At 38.5% G+C, this 20,047-nt stretch overlaps 1 protein-coding gene across 1 annotated transcript; it reads right to left on the bottom strand.

Annotated features, from left to right (window-relative positions):
• Positions 1-460: 460 nt before the first annotated feature.
• Positions 461-8,481, bottom strand: insig1 (insulin induced gene 1). Its single transcript, XM_067486233.1, has 7 exons — positions 8,347-8,481; positions 7,764-8,125; positions 7,286-7,636; positions 5,749-5,873; positions 5,347-5,513; positions 4,639-4,738; positions 461-2,707 (listed from the first exon to the last, which is right to left on the bottom strand). Exons 2-7 carry the CDS (start codon positions 7,819-7,821, stop codon positions 2,678-2,680), a joined length of 831 nt encoding a protein of 276 aa, XP_067342334.1. The 5' UTR covers positions 7,822-8,125; positions 8,347-8,481; the 3' UTR covers positions 461-2,677.
• Positions 8,482-20,047: the final 11,566 nt, after the last annotated feature.

Here is a 20,047-nt window from a genome sequence, read left to right as displayed (position 1 = left end):
GAAGATGTAGTCAAAGACATTATAATGGCTCTGGAGACTGACGGACCCCGGACAAAAGAGTGCCCTCATCTATTTAACTTGGCCGTGTCAGCAGACACAACAAATGCCATCATCAGCACCCCAGAAAGTTCCGGTCCACACGATGCACTGCTGCCTTTTGCACCACAGGAAAAGAGAAAAAAAAAAAAAACAGAGGGGTATTTTACGGAAACTGTTGAGATGTTGCTAGTATCTAATGATCATCTGCAGAAGAAATGGTTGTTGGATTATGTATGTTGCTATCAGGTTTATGTCACTGGAAGAAAAGCCAGAGAGTGCTAACTTGTTTTTGTTCTGGTTAGGAACAGCATCAATGTCACTATACGTAAAATAAAAGATATATCTAAAAATGTGTTTCTCAGATTTTAATAAACTAGTTTAAAAACCCTGCCGTACATAATGCAATGATGACAAACAGATGTGCATATCAAGTGTTTTTATTATTCACTTAAATTCCTAGGTAGCAAAAATTGAAACACAGCTGAATATCAGACACACAAAAAAACACATCAAAACAAAACAATGTGCTTCACCATCTGAAAAAACAAAGCTTCCTGTTCTGTTTAGCACACCTGAATATAAGCAGATTCAACCTGCAGTAATCTGCCACAAAAAGCCTTATAAAAATAAATCAGGTTTCCCTAGATAATGCTACTAAATGAGATTTTTACAAACAGTTTGACTTTTTTTTTTATTGTTTCTCTGGTGAGAGTCACTGGTGTGTTGACTCTAAAAGGCATGAAATCTCTGACAAAGTTTGTGTTCACAAAAAGATGTTATTGCTTTTTTGTGAAGTATCCACACTGCATATATTTACAACAAGGTATACTTTTGTTTAGCAGTTGTCAGAAATTATAATAAATAAGAAAAAAAAAAAAGAATATCGGCTCATGTATATTCTGATTGCACTTAATCCTCTAGACCCTCAAACACTAACTAACATACAGTAGGTCTAGTAAGGTAATACCTGCATGATTACGTAGGCAAGCCATTATACATAAAAGCAGTAATGTCATTATGTTTGTACAAATGATAAAACTAAACTGTTATAGTGACAAAAGCACTACATTCTATAATACACAGGCAATCACAGATTGCAAATTTTACACAATGGCCTGCTGTCTCCTTTAACCAGTTCCCAAAACATCAGTTAGTTGGATGATAAAATTCAAAGTGGGAAATCACACAATCACACAGGAAAATGTTGTCTTGATATAAATCATAGGGCCATTCATTATGCAAGAAATTTAAAAGCTGATCACAAAGGTACAAATGCACGGGGAAGTTATATAAACTTATACAACAGCAAAGCAATATCACGTCCTCCTTAGTGGCATTCCTAAAAAGTTTCGGTCCATGCTAATGCTTTCACTGTATTTTCTTACAAACAATCTTCTGTCTCCATCTTGGAACTTTTCAGAAACAGACCAATACTGTGTCATACTGAAAGTGTGAGAGTAGCTTCAAAAAATATAAATTGTGATCTTTTACTGTCAGAGATACATAAACATACATTAATAATTTCCCTTAAGGAACCCAAATGCATTTCTTTAATATTCAATACATTGTATAACTAACTTCACCTTCTATAAATCCTCATCTGCCAGTACAAATTGGTACTAAACTAATTGGCACTTGCTTATATACTTCATTCCATCTACAACCCTCTTGAATGTGTTTTATAGTCACCTTAAATGAAGAGTTCAAGAGTTTGGGAAATCACTTCGTTTATAATCAAGAGCTAAATGTTCACCAAAACTGAGACTTGTTTAGTTAAGCTAAATAAGTTTGAATTGAAGAAATAAAAGTTTGCATTCTAATTAGTGAGCTTTAGAGATGCTTTATTTAAGCCGACCTAAGTAAAGTCCTGCTATTTCTAGTTTCTGTGTAAAGCTTACTGACTTCTGGCTCCAGCTACATCCTGAGCACACAAACACGTGAGTGGCATCAACCTTCGCAGCCGACCCTCAGAATGTCAGAGCATTTTCCAAAGCATCAAAGTGTTCCTTTAAAAATGGGACCATCATTCATTTTCAAACAAACAGTACATTTGGTTTGGGGGTCATTCAAAATCCTGAAATAAATACTTAATTTGGTCTCACAAGGAACATACATGTGCTTCAGCAATGCCATTGAATACATTTCTGTGTGAGAGTGACAGATATTTTTGCCCACTCACACATTTCCCTTTTATGAACATATTATATTTAGGTTAATTACAACTAAAACCGACATTAACCCCCACCTTGTCTTCTAAGACCAAGAAACATCCAAAGCCCAAACACACACACACACACACACGCTTCCACTCCACAAACTGTGAGGAGATACTTACTTCCAGCATCAAAATAAAACCAGCCAACAGCTCACTTAAAAAAACAAAACAAAAATAACAAAGACAGCAAAGACTGTCCTCCCATCTAGTGTATAGGAAGCCCTAATGCTAATGGAGTACAACAGAGATTGGAAGGGAACATGGCACGTTAAATGAGGGGCTCTTCTGACCCGCACTTTGTTGAGAGAACAGGTTGAAGTCGAAACGATGAGGCTTTTTTTCCTTCAGTTATTCCTGTCATTCATCCCATAACTAGTTAATTTTCATGTCTCTAATTAAACTGATTTTCGGGATTTCCACTGTTCAGTCCATGTGAGGTTTCTCAACACCACCCTGAGGGAAGACAGAGAAAAGACCAGCTTTAACAACACATCAGTGAATTTCTTACAGCAATTAGAAGAACAATATCTGTCACACAGTTGCATATAGAGTAGAAAATAAGTGGCTAATAAAAAACATTTTATTTTATACTCATGCTGAGAGCACTTGTATATAGAAATGTCTGTAATTTAATCAATTTATTCTATGAAATCATCTAATGTCTGGATGAATGGTAAACTGATTTTGAAGACCTTTATCAGCCTCAAGATGTCAATTTCACATTAATTTATTTGTTTTAGTTTCCTGTAAACTCAAAGCTCCAAATTGCAGCAACTTCTTGATATTGTAGCTTTATAAATTATTAAGTACCGTTTTAAAAGTTGCCGGTAGGTTTAAATCAGGAAAGGATTTTTAATTTTAGTTCCTTCTCTGGATGTGTTTCTTTCCTCCAAAACTTTTGTACAAAAGGGGGAAGAAGGTACTGCCATCAGATAAACTGCTATAATGTCACGTTTGGATTGCAAAAAAATAAAAAATAAATACTAGATACCATTATCAGCCATTCAGCTTTAAAGTAAATATTTAAAGTACAAGAGCTGGAAGTGGCAAAGCCAGTTGGTCTGTTTATTCTGCGTGGTTCGCATTGCCAAGCAGACTGTTTAACTGTAACTGGACGTAACAATTTTAAAAGAAAAAAAAAAGTCTCATGCTCTTGCTGATCCTTCTCATAAATGACCCATTGGAGCGAAAAAGAGAGAAACACAGAACAAAACCACAAGTGTAGACTTGTGCCAACATTCCTCAGGCTGCATCACAAACAAAAAAAAAACAAGTAGCAAATGACCCAGAGGTCAACCGAGTCCTGACTGGCTCGGTGTCTCGGCATAACTGTGAAAAACAACAGCCCTTAATCTGCTTTCACGCTTTCACTGAGTCAAACTGAGGGAATGACGGGATTCTTACTTTACAGACAGAAAGAGGTGAGGCTTCTGGGCAGAAGCGTAATGAAGACATCAAAGCCAACTTGATGGGATAATTATGAATGAAGGTGGGCGTCGAAAACTCTTTGCTCAACTTTAACCCATTTGACAATATTATCTGCTGTTATAGCTCAGCTAAATAGTTTCAAGCAAAGCACATGTGGTGCAGAGAGGTCATGTGAAGTCATTCATTTGAGATCCGCTGCTCAGAGTGCAGAGCAGTTCAACATATACAGATTTTCAATGGTTGATACAGATAAATGCGAACAGAAAATCTGTGCAAATGCGCCAACATTTCCAAAACATCATACAGGATCACAGATGTTTACTTCTGATTATAATATTATTAATTCTTGGCAGGACGAAAACGCTTTCAGATCAAGATCAAGAGAATTGCATGCCAGTAATAACATGCCACTGGCACCTGCAGTGGTGAAACTGGGTTGGTAGTTCTAGTGGTAAGCAAATAGTTCAAATTAAAGCTGCCAACCAGTGACATGAAGGTATCGTAATATAAGACAAGTTGTATTCACGATCTTTAGACTCTTGAAATGGAAAGCACATTTAACGTTCCCCCAAACTTTGACTTCATTTTTCAAACTAAGTAAACAGCTTCTCATCTTTTTTGTTGAATACTGAAAGTAGCATTGCTAACTTGCTCGCTAAATTGTATATTTATAGGAAAACTTGACCCCTGTTATGGTCAAGTGAACAGAGCTCCTAGATGTGGTGATAAAGGAACTGAAATGTTTACCTTACAGGACATGTACAACTGAATAACACACAACAGAGGAATTAATTCAGTCTAGCTCTGCAAACGATGGACAAATTATTCCTTTAATCCATGCTGAGAAGGTATAATTGTATGAATGTTGCCTAAAGATCTTATTTGATAACTCAAATAAATATTTTGTGGACCATTAGGTTACAGCATTATATTTTATAAAAAGTTATAAACTATACCATGGCAAGTTGGCGTCCTATGTTTCCCACAGTCACACCACCTGAGAAGAATATACATGGCAGCCAGGAGCGTACATACAAGAAGTCTGGAGATGTGTACCTGAATGAGAGAAAAAAATAATAAAATCATATTAAATATTAAACTAGTGAGGCTGCTCTCTAACTGACCCCAACCTCTAGGAGTAAAATACATTTCTTTTCTCCAAAGCTAAATACAATGGTGTGCAATAATCCCACAATGCCAAAGTAGCAGAACAAGAAACATCAGCTGTAAAAAAAACAGAAAAGACATCAAGACACCACTTAAGACAAATCTCTGAGAGGGAATAAATCTACAAAACATGTCATGCTGGGAAATATAAGGATTTCTCTTTATTCCTCCCCCTCTGTATCTATCATTTAAAGTCAGCATTAGCTGCACCTGTTGAACCTCATGTCACTGCATCTGGTAGCTAGGTTTAGCACCCAGAGATAAAGGCAAGATTCTGAAAAAAACTCAGTATATCATGTGTCATATGTCACATTGATTGAAATCAGACCGGTAGGAGTACTTTCAGAGACTACAGGTACTGAATTCTGACTTTCCTAGCTGCATAATCAGCACTTAATCCAGACATAGTTTTGGTTCCGGTTGTAATATGAAGCCAGAAAATAGTGATGAGGAAACAGCATCAGTTTTGTTTCCTCAAAAATGAAAGTCTGACTTACTGGTAGACTCCATTGTAGACCAGCAGTTGTGTGATCACAGTAGCTAGGAAGGCAGTGGTGATGCCCAGCCCAAAGCCGCTTCTGGACCGGTCAAATGTCCACCACAAGCCCAAGGACAAGGCTGCCAGCGTTAGGGAGAGCTGCACATTGTTGTCAAAGTCTAGTTTCTGTGTTACCAGACAGTTAAGGACAAAGTCAAACAGATTAATCCTAGCATAGGATTAGTTCTTACTCAAATATTTGTACAACTTGCTTGTTTAAAGTCATGTCTTAAAGATAAAGGGTAAAACAGGACAATCTGAAGCTTTAGAAACTCTGCAATGGAAAGGCAAATATATCGTGTTATATCTATGAGGGAAAAAAAAAACTTTCTATATAGTGATGTTGATATAGAAAGGATACAACACTGGCGTGGTTGATGCCAACAAACACTGCGATGCACCTCATGACGCTGGCCCACTCTCTCTTGAACTTGTGTGGCTCTCCCAGGTGGCTGTCGAGGCAGGGATACAGCAGGCCAACAACAGCTGTAAGAAACAACAAACAGACCCCATTTACACAAGATAAGCAAAACCTTTGGGAAATCCTGTCACAGAGCTGCTGTGCGGGAAACTTTGCTCAACATGAGTTTCCATGATTTGTGACTCACCGTACAAACAAGTTTACAATTAGGAATAGACGCTTACATTTGACTGTACCTCTTTTTGATTCAATTCCTCATTTTGTGAATTTCAAGCTCTTGTCCCTGTTTTGTTAAGTTCTCCATTTTGGTAAATACAAGAATATAGATGGACAGTATAAAAATAACATTGTTGTTTTATCTGTCTTATGTGTAAGTAAAGTTTATGTTATTCAGTTTCTGGAATGATGATAGAATAAAATGAGCTAATTTGATGGCATCACATTGGTCTTTTTAGATTTAGAATTACATGGACATAATATTTATTTTACAAAATTAGTGTCCAATTCTTTAATAATGAGCATAATAAGTATGAGGTGTGGCCTTATAATTGGTATTATATAACTATGACTAAATTTGATAATGAATTGAAAGGTTATTTTAAATTTAAAAAAAAAAAGGATTATTCACTGGTTTCAACCTATTTTAAAGGGTTAGAACTAAGGGCGCGGCTGTTTCCTTTTGTAGCTCTGTACTATTAACTTTCTGTTGGTCAAACATATTGAAATCATTACGTTTGGGTCTGGAAAGCACTTTTTGTTAATTTGTTTGTGCATTTTCATTTACTTTGTTGATGTAATGATTGTCAAACTGAGAAGCTACAATAGCTGAGAGCAATTAATAATAACCGGACTAATGTCAGCAGTCAAAACATTTGTCTCATTTGTCTACTCTGCCTTTCCACAGCTTCCGGGTTCCTGGCCTTAAAAGCCCCTCCCTCTCCGCTCACCCGTTATGACACCAACCAATCAGCGCTCAGCTCACTTCGCGTCCGCCTGTTGCGACCAATCAGACTGCTAGAAACTCTACCAACGGAACAAAGTCAGTTTTTTCATGCAGGTCTGCCTCACAAAATCATCCAGACTAGGGCAGCCTTAGAGATAAAGGCTTATATAATAGCAAATAAAAACACAGCCGAAAGTTGATACTTTACCGCCTGATCACACAGTAGCTGATGATACTAGCAATTAAACAGACTTGCCTCAAATACTTTAAATTACACATTTTTAACGCTTAATAGCACGTGATGAGAAGTACCCAGAGGAGGTTTCCGGACAGAAAGTGCTCATAAATGATTGTTACATTTATTTTTTAAGTTTTATCTTCATTGTGATTTTTTCTTTGTATGCTCAAACCCCTCCCCTACCACATTCCTTTGTCCCAAACTTATCTACATACTACAGCTAACCCAGGGCAGGCTGATCTCCACAGCTATTTATAAAACACGAATTAGCTCGGTTGTTGTTTTTTTCCACTCACCTGCCCCCGTGCCACAGCAAGGTGGGATCCACCAGGCAGAAGAAAACAAAGTTGTCATGACCTCCTCGGGAAAAAGGGTGACATTCCTTTGTATCTGCAGCAAGTTGAGCACCAGGGCGAGGAAAACTCCGACCGTGAAGAGTACGAGACCCCGGCGGATGAGGTTGGCCGTCCGCACGTCGTGTAGGGAGCCGTAGGCACTGCTGAGCACCGAGGTGATGATTGACATCATTTCTTCTGCTTTGGATGCCAACCAGTTTGCGCCAGATGATGAGTGCTTAGTTTCAACCCTTGATGCACAGGAGCAGCTCCAGCAGCGGTCTTCTAGTCCGGGCATTTGGCACTGTTGGGCTACAAAGGAAGAAGGAAATGTCATTATCAGAAAATGTGTAACATATTTTCAACAAGATGAGATGCATTGTTGCAACACAAGAGACAATACAGTAGTGCATCAGTGAGAAAATGCTGTGATCCTTACTTTTATTTCCAGTCGCCTTCAGCGTCTCGTTGAAAGAGAAACCTCCACTCTTGTTCATTCGCGCCTCGGCAAATGATTAAGCCAAGATCCCCTCCTACTTATCCTGCTCTTTACAACAAGGACTGCAATCACGTTGTTTGTTCATATCATTGTTAGCAGACACACACAGAGGAGAGAGAAAAAAAGACAGAGCTACTCGATTCCAGAGCACAGATCTCATACCAGGGACACGAGCTTCCTCTGCAGAAAACAATCACAGCTGTGTCGGGTGAGAATCGGCAGCCAATCAGAGCGCGGCGGCTGATATGACGCGACGCCACCCCACCGCCTCCTCGTCCGGGATACACGCACAAGCCAGGAGGCTGAAGCGAAAGTGGAAACAGAGGACTCCTTTAAATGGCAGCAAAACAGATGTAGACTAATACGTACTATAAAGAGTCTCTGGGAGCTTTTTTTGAAACGCATTTATGCACTTACATAAAATATGATATTATAAGAGTAAGCACTGCAGCATAAGAGTAATAAAAGCCTAAAAAAAGCATTATACATTTAGAACTAAAACCCAGAGCTGCAATATGTGTACCAGGCCAAAATGTGCACTCGAGCTTGATCCTCCCTGGATAAAAAGCTTCTCAGATCTTGCTCACATGGACTTCCACTGTCTGTCACTCTTCAGCAGGCTGCACCTTCACATCGTACTAACTTAAAGCTCCTTCCTAGGGAGGTTTATAGATGCAATTGTTTGGAAAGTTGGTTAGTGTCACAGCTTTTTTCTCCTATTATTGGTAAAAGTTGTTGAACTTTAGGTCAACAGGAGTTTGCATGGATGCCTGTGTAGAGCTCCTGCACGTCAGTCAGTGATCATATGATTTGGAAAAGGTTCAGTGGCCTTGTGACATATTGTTTCAAGGACCAACAACAACATGGGAACATATTTTGCGCAAACCTATGTGAACCAAGTGTATACAGGGCAGTTTGATAACAAGGCCCCACCCAGTGTATACGTGCACAGTGTATTGCGCATTACGATGTGCAAAGGGAATATAGTACCCATTTGTAAATGAACCACACCTGCAAGCCTGACATGCTCAGGCAATACAGTTATGCATTTATTAATAAAAAGTTTACTAAGAGTTACTTTATTACAGGAAGTAATTCAATGGGACAATAATTGGATTGGACTATTGAGTTATGCTTCATGACCTACAGCAAATTTGATAAAAACAGAGCGTATCAGTGGGATCACATTTCTTTTCAATTAAGTTTAATAATAATTCGGTTTTTGGTGTAATTAACTATGCTGTTGATGTCTCAAGGTGTTGTATTCATTGTGTTTTGGTAATTACGTGATGCAGAAATAAAAAAGATGTTCTGTATGACTTAGGTTCAAAATATTAACCCAACCACTGAATTTAATTCCTTTTATGGCAGATTTGACTCACAATGTGGAGGAAGGTTGTTCCTCAAATACTTTCAGTATTGGTATAAAACTCCCAGTGGCCAAATGTGTATGCATTGCAGATTCATGAGTTTAGTTAAAGCCAAAATAGCTAAGAAAAAGTGTTGATATGAAATTTTACACAGACATGGTCTTTCAAAGGACGAATTGTAAGGATTCTGGTGATCCTTTAAGTTCTCTTCTGTAAAACCACCAACATGTCAAAACTTTTAATAATCATCTAGGATTGGGTTAAAACTTCATACATTGCAGTTCTTGCAAGATATGCCCTAATGATTTTGGTGACTCTCAGACTTTTGTTCTACAGCACAATAAGGCTGAGTGAAACATCAACTATTTTACGTGGTTGTGTCACCCTCAAGATAAAATATAACACTGGTGATTTATACAATATTTAGCCAGTCTCATGTCACATAATGAATAACGTAAGAATATTACTTTTTATGATAACATGTGGGGCCACTATCAACAGTGTAAATCCACGGAGTATAGAAAGCTTAGCCACATTCATACAAAGTTGACTCATTTGAAGAATGAAGCTGTGAGTTATTAGCTCCTAGACTAAGCTCGGGAGCAGGTAATTTTGTTTATAAATGAGGGTAACTGTAGTTCAGTGGGCAAGGCAGTTGTCCACAGACCCCAGAGCCAGTGGTTTGGCTGCTGGTCCCTTCTATATGTTAAATTGTCCTTGAGCAAGACACTTCACCCCAATGGGTCAGGTGAGCTGCTGTCGCGCAGTGAGTGAGTGAGTGTGTGTGTGAATGGGTGAGTGAGAAGCAACATTGTAAAGCACTTTGGATGAAAGTGCAACATGAGCAGATCATTTAATGAAGTTGGTTTGGCTCATGGCTTCTTGAGTAGAACACATGACATTTGGGTGGCTGGAGCATTGAATTGGATAAAGATAGATTAGATAAAAAGAAGTCATAAAAAGCACAAGACATGCTTTATCAATGTGTAGGCGATATTAACTAGCAATTTGATATCGGGATTAATCTTAACTAGGATACTTGGTGAGTGTAATGTAAAACTAACTTTAAAAAGTAAAATGTTGGACTACTGTCAGAGAAATAATGTTTTAACTTATTACTTCTGACATTATCCAACTATCCAACTAGTCCCTGATTGGGCATTAGTCATTAAAAGTTTACTGGGATGCAGCATGTTGTACTGAACATCACGGACTGGTCAAATATCACACAGGATTTAACGCACCTATCATTGTTAAAACTCCATTTCATACATACACAACTTAATCTTCCTGTGGCACATTCCCTCCAAGGGACGTTTACTCGAGGGAAGTTTGCTGGACTTTAGTATCTGGGAAAGAAAAGTACCATTGCAAAAGCACCTTAACACTGACATCAGTATATTAGCATCCCCATTGTGAACATATTAACATGCTGATGTTTAGCTCAAAGCACTAAACACAGGCTTAGCTGCAAGTGGGGATGCAGTTTTCTTGTACCCACAAAACAGTGATAGCAATTTTAGTGGAGGGGAAGATACTTTATTTTGTTGACTTTCATAATAGAGGCTATAAACCATGTCATCACACAATTTAAAAGATAAACCAGCCTTTTTCCCATTTAAAGCTGTTTCAGAATGAATTCTGGATATCAGAATTACATACAGCAGTAAAAGTTGCTTATATTTCCAGACTCCAAATTGACCACGTTTAAATTGGTTCCACTTGAACTGGATGAAAAAATGCAATTTCCAAAATGGCAGTGATAACTGAATGGTTAAATATAAATGTCACAGTTGCACTCCATTGGAACTGTTTCCCTGTTTTGTAGCAAACAATTCAAGCATGAAAGTATATTGGGGGTTGAAACGTTTGCATTTGTCCTCCCGTCACATTTCTGAGTGCTTAATGTTGTGTTGAGGTATGCAGAAGGATTGGACAAATACAGCATGTCTTACAGGATGAGAAGTCTGTCAAAGAGGAAATGTAGCTTTTTTCCTCTCTGAACAGGTTTCTTTTTCTTCCTCACTAATTTCATAGCTTGTTTATAATATGCTTTGATATAGTGGCATATTTTCTTATTCATGTTCCCTTTACAAATATGCTATTGTGGTTCTAAAATGACATTCAGAGTCATTTACTTTCCTGCAGCCCATAGATAATGATGTCAGTCATATTTACTCTACCCTAATTTTAGTGGACCATGTGGTTAAACCTGATAAAGCACCCGAGCCACGGTTTCACCAAGGGGGAAAAGGAGGTAAAACAGAGTGCATATACAGTGAACTCCCCAAGGCCCCAAACCCCTACACCTTCTCAGTAATCCAACAATAGTATTCAACTGTGCCTCAAGACAAAACAAGTATGTTAAAGTCAATCTTTAGGAAAGTGGTGGTTGTAGTGTGTGGTTATATTCACTAAAATTAAGATGTTCCTTACTATGTATTTCTTGAAAATGTAGTGCCTGAGAATGAAAGCCTATATCAGTGTGTGTGTGTGTGTGTGTGTCTGTGTGTGTGTGAGTGTGTGAATGTTATCTTATTTTCATCTTACAAAATGTTAATGAAAAGCAGAAAGAACATTTTGCAGAAATTTGGAATGTCTGTAGTGTGTCTGCTGACAGTAACATGTGCATTAATGTGGAGGCTGGAATCACAAGTTGCATGTTAGCTAATGTGGGGCCATAATAACCATGGAAATGACTCTGCATATAGCAAATAGCTTTTAGCAATGAGCAGTGCTGGCACTGGCGTCAAGGAGGTCTCAGCCACATCAGAAGATAAAGTAGGAAGCTATGACACTTCAAATGAATAGCAGATCAAGCGTGTCATAGATTATGCTGTTAGACTGGGAGGGATTGAATTATAGCTAAAGGAAAAACCTGCTGGAGGAGCTGGTAAATTGATCTATCAAACCCGAGCTTGACAATTTTTTCTTCAATCCTGTATGAAATTATGAAGCGGAACATCCTAATCCACCCTCTTGAAAAGTTGATTAAGATGAAAAATGTTTCAGCTTCATCCTGCTGGTTCCTTCTAGTTCACGTGTCAAAAATCATAGCAAGAAATTGCACCATACCGTGATTGCCTCTGTTTGAGGTTAGGCAAAGTCTTCTCCAAATTCTCCAATTCTATTGTCTTTTTTTCCCCCCATACAACTGCCTTTGTGCATTCTGTGGTGCACGTCTGCATACACACAACCTTTTCGTAGGAGAAGCTCACTCACAATGCTGGAAGATGAAAGGGGATTCTGGGGTATAGAGCGAATCAAGCAGCTTAACAGAGGATGCCACAAAGGCCCTGAACCTACAGCCTGAGGGTGTGGCACCTGGATGCAGTCTTCTGGCCCCTTTGTTCATTCACAGCACTGAAATTGTTTCAGAGCTGCTCACCTTTTTTCATGGCAAGATCCAAAAGCCTTTCCCTTAATGCATGCTTATTTTTTTTGGCGCTACTGCATATGCCAACACTGAAAATATATATTTGGAATATATAACAAAGCCACAAGCCAAACAATCTCTGGTTGGTACTGAATGAAAGATTTCAGAGAAAATAAAAAGTTGAATGCAGTGGTTTATAAGGAATACACAATTGTTTTCATGGCAAGTGATCTTTCTGATGTCTCGTGTGTGGCTAGAGCCAGCAGCTGCTTAGCTTAGCAGAGATTGGAAATTGGGGAATACGAAGGAAACTGCTACCTAACTCTGTTTAATTGTCATTTCCACTTTTTTATTTACACGTATTCATTTGGCACATGTTTTTATTCAAAGCAACTTAGAAGTGACACACAAGCCTGCAAAATTAGGCAGGCATTAAAAGCAATGTACCATGAGAAGAAAGGTTTCAGTTTGCGAGATATTTTTTGCCATATAATTAAGAAAACAATTCGTCTTTAACTGTTTTTTACATTGAGAGTGAGGCTCCTGAGTGTGCAGAACTACGTAGCTCATTTCATCATTGTGGGACCAGTGAGCAGATAGGCATTACTGGGGATGTTTTGCTCTGTGGTGTGGAGGCCACTAGATGCTGTTTGTTGGCAGAGCACAGAGGGATTGTAGACCCGGAGGAGGGTACTCATGGTCATCAGCCTGTTAATACAACATTGTGCCATAGAGAGATGAGAGATAATGATTGTGTACATTTGATGTTGGGTAGCATATTCAGAATCATATGGTGGAATATTTCTAATGTTATAAATCGGCATGCTTGAGAAATGGAGGAGATGTGTTCAGCAAAGCTGAGGTGGTTGTCAATGATGGCCCCTAGGTTTCTAGAAACTGTGTGGGAACAAGAACTGAAAATCATACGTCGGTGCTGATGCTGTGTTGTGTGGTAGGTTTGACAGGGAGAGATTGACTTGAAGATGCCTTTCTCTCATCCAAGCAGAAACATCAGGGAAACAGGCAGAAGTGTGTGATGAGACAGTGAATTCATACAAATCCATTTATATTGCATATAACAATATAAATGGATTATGAAATGCATGCTTGTAGGTGGTGTTAGTTAGGCTTTTTAAATAGTGGTGTAAACTGGGCCTATTTAAATATGGTGGGGACAGTGCGTAAATTTATCAATAATTTGTGTAATGGCTGGACTTGGGGATATTGTCCAGGGGACAGGCGGTAGGGAGTGTGGATTTGTCCTTCTCAGTTGGAGTGGAGAATGAAGAGAGCAATGCACTGTTGGATGGACATAGCAGAGTGTCCCCAATTCAATGTGTGGAACTGTCAAATGATGGCTGCCACCTTGTTAGTAAAGAAGCTGGCAAACTCATCTTCAGTGAGAGAGGTGGAGGGGAGTGGAGGAGTGATGTAAGGATGGAGAATTGCTCCCTGCTGTCTGTAGTGTCACTGTGGTGTCTGTATATCTTGGCTGTAACAAGTGGTTATTTGAGTTACTGTTGGCTTTCAACCCAGTCTGGCCATTCTCCCCTGACCTCTGGCATCAGCAGCACATTTTCACCCAGAAGAACTGCCGCTCACTGGATAGTTTCTTTTCGGACCATTCTCTATAAACCCTAGAGATTGATGTGCGTGAAAATCCCAGTAAATCAGCAGTTTCTGAAATACTCAGCCTGTATAGCATTAACAACAATGCCATGTTCAAAATCACTTAAATCCCCTTTCTTTCTCATTCTGATGATTGTCCTAATCATGTCTGCTTGGCTAAATGCATTAAGTTGCTGCCATGTGATTGCTTATACATTTGAGGTGCAGCTCAACAGATGTACCTAATAAAGTGGCTGGTGAGTGTATATGTCCTCTACAGAGATGTCAGAGGGATCTTCTCATCTAATTCTTTTGCCTTTTAAGGCACATTCGATATTTACCACATTAAACACAGCAATAAAATGTGACTTGAAATTAGCTCATTTCCCAAAATGTCAAACCAATACTTTAAGTGAATAAACCTTTCTGTATCTTTCTGTTAAGGTAAACAGCTCCACCTTCTACTCTTATCAATCTTGAGTTTCCTGTTGCTACTCTTATTGCTGCTGTTGACCTTTTAATAGTCATTTCACTTTGAAGCAAAGCACTTCAAGCTGTTATCTCTCTCTCTCAGGGAAATTATAAGTACTCTGATAAGTACTCTGTCTGTAGTGCAGATGTTGGCTGTATTTTTAATTACTTTATGATTTTTGTGCAGGGAAAAGGATGAGTCAACACCACATATACGTAAAACTTACCACAACACCTGAACCTCTCAGAAAACCTCAACATTAAAAGCTTAACATAATTACTATGTATTTGTTTGGGGCTATTGTAATGGACTGCTTTAGATTACAGCATAAGAATCAACAATTTTGTTCCAGCGTGTCTGTATATGTGGCATGTTTACACAAAATCTTTATTCAAATCAGCTGTGCTCCAAGTGCCCAGGAACAGCAAACTTCCAGCAGCCAATGTGCATCCGAAATTACCACCGTCTGTCTGCTGAGGTGTCCCTCTCCACCAATCGCAGCTGATTCCACAGTAGACGCACTTGTGTATGTGTGTGGGTAAGAGAGAGCGTCATCGTAAAAGCAATAGAGAGAGTTTGTTTAAAGTTGGAAGGTGATCTTTAAATACACCTCGCATGTTTTTTTTTCTGCAGTATTTTGACGTTTTTATTGGGAAATCTCCTCTCCTGGCTGGGTAGCACAGAGACAGAATTGAATTGTGATCTAATCTACAGCGAATTCCTACAGCTGATTCACAGACAGTGAAGTCCCTGTAACAGCACAAATCCGTGGTGATTATACAGGGATGTGGCTGCATGACTAATTGCTAAAGATCACTTGAATGGAATGTCATAAAAAACAGCTCACCACACTGACACTAATAAGGGATACTCTATGTTAATGTTCATTGTTAATTGGCAGATTAAAGACAATGAGCGTGGCCTGTTCATACCCGTCCTCCTTGCCGGACACCTTTTACAGACAATTGCTTTTGATCACACCACCTTCACCTGAGGTGACCTCATCCTCTGCAGTCCCTGGCTATAGCTTAATGTTTAACATAGTGTTACCTCATATCAGGGGAAGTGCTGAACACATTGCCAAAAGCATTAGTGTGTCTGTGTGTATGTGCGGGGGGGAAGTATGCAGTTAAAAAGTAAACCTGCCCTGTTTACTGTTCTGAGTCCATTTCCACTAAACCCCTGTGAATTACAGAAAAGCCAGCGTCATTCCCATGTTGTGTGGATGAACTGTGATGTAAAATGAGACCTGTTTTGTTGGGATTATCAGTATATCTGCGTACCCTGCACAGTGCCTCCTTTACAACTGTCCTGTCATTGTTGTTGCTGGCCTGCGCTGCACTTGTTGTGAAGCCTCGATGTGCTGTAATCACCTGATTCTTTTTTCGTTTAAAATGGTTTCTTCAGCTGTGAATCACAGCACAGCCCAAATAAATTGTTTACCACGTTTTAAACTTAAAATAAATGTTTCCACTTTATAATGGTGTCCTAGTGGGGCTTGATAATATCCAAGTATTGATTTTCAAAGCAAACAAAACAGGAAAATCAATTATTTCTGGTTGTTGAAAGGCACTTTGTTTGCACACAAAAGACTGAATGAATGAACATCATTCACTCAGCTGTTGAATAGTGTGCTCAAAGATGATACTGAATGAGTGTTTCCCTCTGTTATAAAGAAGAATCAATGCTGAAATGAATCACGTTTTTTCACTGTCTCCCATGAAATACAAAACTGTTATGAAATGATAAATATGATTAAATAGCTTTTTCCTTTTCCAAGACTGCTTATAATTGAACATGAAGAGAGCAGTTTATTAAAAAATATGTGTGAGTGTAGTAGGACAACATTTCAATTAAAGCTTTTAATTTAATAAGCTGCTGGATAACATTACGTGGTCTGATTATATAAGTGACTGTGATGTACTCATTGCTCTGAAATTTTCATCATTCTTCACCATTTCACCAGCCAAACAGAAACATCTTCTTTAAAAATACTCTGCATTCTCCTTATGAAGTCATGACTTAATTCATTATTTTATACAGGTATTTTATTACACGAATACGTTATATAATAAATGCATAACCTGAGCGCAACAATATCACACTTGGAGTAATAACGTTATCACTTTCAGGTTCCTTATCTATATGTACATGTTGGTATAGTACATTGTATCACTGATAAAAGGTGGAGGTGGACAAAAGCAGACAGCCTGTATGACTGATGTATTATAGAGTGTGGAACTGTGAGATTATAGAACCAGAACCAAAGAATTAATTTGAACATTTTTCATACAAAGCACAAGAAATGTGATTTTATAGTAGTTCTCTATTTTCATGACCAATTGCAGTCATGGAAATAGTTTAAAGTCTCAAGTCAAATGTGTCTTTAAGTCAAATGTGCACTGTTGTGAAATGACTAATGTAACAGTGCAGTCTCCTTCTACTGGTAGCTCACAGTAAAGCATAGAGTTGATTTTTTTTGCACAAGTATAACCAGCAGATGGCAGCCACATAACAGTCAATAATAGACTAAACTGCATTTCCCCTCTTCCTTCACAACATGAGGTTAATATCTCTCCATAAAACTGATGGAACCTGAAGCTTTGTGATTACATGTTTGCAGCTTTTTCAGGTCTTGGGAAGAGATGAGAAACAAACCACTGCAGCATACAGCCCTTTTTCTTGGAAGTCTCATTAGAGAATTACTTGACTGTAAGACCTTTGACGTACTTTCTTGTCATTTTTACATCAGGTGCAAGACAGTATTACTGTGGCACCAGAACAAAAACAAACGTCCTTCAAAATGACATTTGTAAAACTTCTACAGTCATTTTGATTTGACAACCAGCTGCGAACTTACCAAGACTCCCAGACAGCTAATACACAGCTAATTAAACATTTGCATGCTTGCCGCTGCACCATAAATTGGAAATTAGTAAGGCAAAGAATGTCACCTAGGGACAGTTGGTGTCCAAAGGTTGTTTATTTTTTCAGGGTAAGTGGAAGCAGACATTTTCAATTTTGAGCCGAGATCTCCCTGAGCTCCTTTTAAAGATTCCAGCACTGTCCACAGAGGCAACAGACGCATTTGTCGATAACAACTCGGCTGGTGGCCAGTGGGGTCAGAGAAAAATGACTCTCTATTTCAGCGCTGGCTCCAGAGTGTGAATTACCTGAGAATGAATGTCACTTGACAGGGCGAACATGTTTTAAAGGCAACACTCATATAGTTTACTGTTATTGCAAAAGTCTAATCTCTGTTTTAGCTGATCCAAGCGTATGTTCTGTTACATGGATATTGTTCTGTATCATTTGCCAGTGTGCCATATTGGAAAATAAGATGCATTCTCTTTTCCTCTTGAGGCCAAACAGCCATAATTGTGCTGTGTTGCAGGAACAGGTAAATTGTTTTCTACTTAGTCTGTCATTATTATCCCTTTTTAAAGTGGGTGGTTTACATGGCACTTTCCAATCATGAAACAAGCCAAATAGTAATGGATGGCAGCTATCCAGTAATTGCAGGCAATTATTACAATTATATAAGTTCTTTTGTCATCTAATTGCAGAAAATTAAATCATAGTGAAACAAGGATGATAATTTCAATGAATATGCATATCAAAAACCCTGCTTTGACTGTCAAGTGGGTCTGCTTGACGTCACTATACTTTAGTTAGGAAAATATCCTATTTCACATGGCTTCCATAGGAACCTGTTTGCGTTGAAGAACTGTTCAAACTGTGCGAAATAAAACTTCACATTTTGCATTATGTTTCACTGAAAATTCAGTTCAGCTGTATCATGCCACACCAGGGCAATACACTGAAAGGGTGGAAGATGGTCTGGGGCAAGACTTTCATCAATGCCTGAGTGCTTGTGAGCTGAGCTGAGCTGAGCAGAATCTCTTTGGGTTAGTAAAGCCCTGAAGGTGAAACTGCATTCAGCAAGTCAAACAGAAACTCAGATGTGTTACATTTGACACCCAGTTGAAGCATGTGAATGTCAGATGGTAGTTACATTATGTGTGTGCAGTCTGTCATGACTCTCATGTCATTTACACTCTGAGCCAACAGAAGGAAGAATTATGAGAAATGTCATCTGTGCCACATATGAGGGCACATGTAATCAAATCAAAAATTGCTTCAGGTGATTTATTATGTACAACAACAACAACAACTTTTAAAAGCCGTGAAAAACCTTGGAAGAAAATAATGTCAAGACAGAAGAGGGACCCTTCTTCCAGTGTGCGTACAGAACAGGGGCAACAAATTTAAACTATGGACCATCAGGATGACAGAATATTATCAAAGTCCTTGAGAGCAAAGAAAGTTGGAGGAAATGACTCATATCACTTTAATAGGTTAAAAGGGAGTAAAAATTATCTTCTTTAATCAACTTAGAGGTTATTAACAGATTGAGGAGATTAAATGTGTTAAAGAACAGTCATTGGAAAATTGAAAATAATCTCCTGTGGGACTCTCCTGCTCTGCTAATTAAAATAGGAGCCTTTCAGCCGGAGTGTTGACAATAATACTGTGCACTGCGCTGGAAGATCTCTTTCCACGTTTCAATTGTGCTGCCTCAAAGCGGATTCTATTTTGACATTTAAGTGTGCATCAGTGCCAAGCAGGTTAGCTCCAACCAGATGTAAACAAGACATTCAGTGCTAACATTGTACACTGACTGAAAAGCTTGTGCATTCAGTATTCACTGTATGTGCTTTTCAAAGAACCAGTCATGTTGTAATAAGACAAGGTCAGGTGTATTTGCTGTAGCAAGTTTGTTCATTGTTGACCTACTGACATTCAATTTAATTGTACTGTAACCCTTTAGGTTACTTTTATTACTATAATTAATATGTTTGAACCATAATCTGAAGTAGAATGAGGATGTGTTGTACACTTGAAAATGTATTTTTGGCACAGATGCATTTTGTATGCATATAATATGACAGAATGGGAATAAAATGTTCAACTTGGAAGCTTACATGTGTGCCCACTGCCTGACTTACATGCTGTTTAAAATGTATATAATGTAGTAATAGGTTGCAGGTTCCTCAGTTTACTTAACAGCTACTCTACACTGAACACGTGGGCAATAACATTAAGATTATCTTTACAAAAAATCTCATGCAACTCTTGCTCTGTTCCATTTCCACAGTTCCAAAGTGTTTCTGTGTTTTATGACAGTGACAGTCCTTTATACCCATGACCCCAATTCAGGTATTATTAATGGTATTAATTACATGGCAAATAACATGACCTGAACTCTATGTAAGTATGCATATGTCCAAAGTCCACCTGCAAGAAAGTTTTCTCTTATTTGCCTCATTAGATCGCTTCTCAAAACTGTGTGTGCAAGCACAGCTCCAGCGCTTTCCTATTACGTAGCAGTGTTTAC

Source organism: Channa argus, chromosome 19 (assembly GCF_033026475.1).
Source record: "Channa argus isolate prfri chromosome 19, Channa argus male v1.0, whole genome shotgun sequence".
NCBI classification, from domain to species: domain Eukaryota; kingdom Metazoa; phylum Chordata; class Actinopteri; order Anabantiformes; family Channidae; genus Channa; species Channa argus.
This window is presented reverse-complemented; position numbering and strand designations above follow the sequence as displayed.

Excerpts from the sequence above, each read along its gene's own strand:
- insig1 (XM_067486233.1), bottom strand. The coding sequence starts at position 7,821 with ATGAACAAGAGTGGAGGTTTCTCTTTCAACGAGACGCTGAAGGCGACT. Across the intron at positions 7,637-7,763 it reads GAAGGCGACTGGAAATAAAA|CCCAACAGTGCCAAATGCCC; the intron begins GTAAGGATCACA and ends CTTCCTTTGTAG. Across the intron at positions 5,874-7,285 it reads TTGCTGTGGCACGGGGGCAG|CTGTTGTTGGCCTGCTGTAT; the intron begins GTGAGTGGAAAA and ends TGTTTCTTACAG.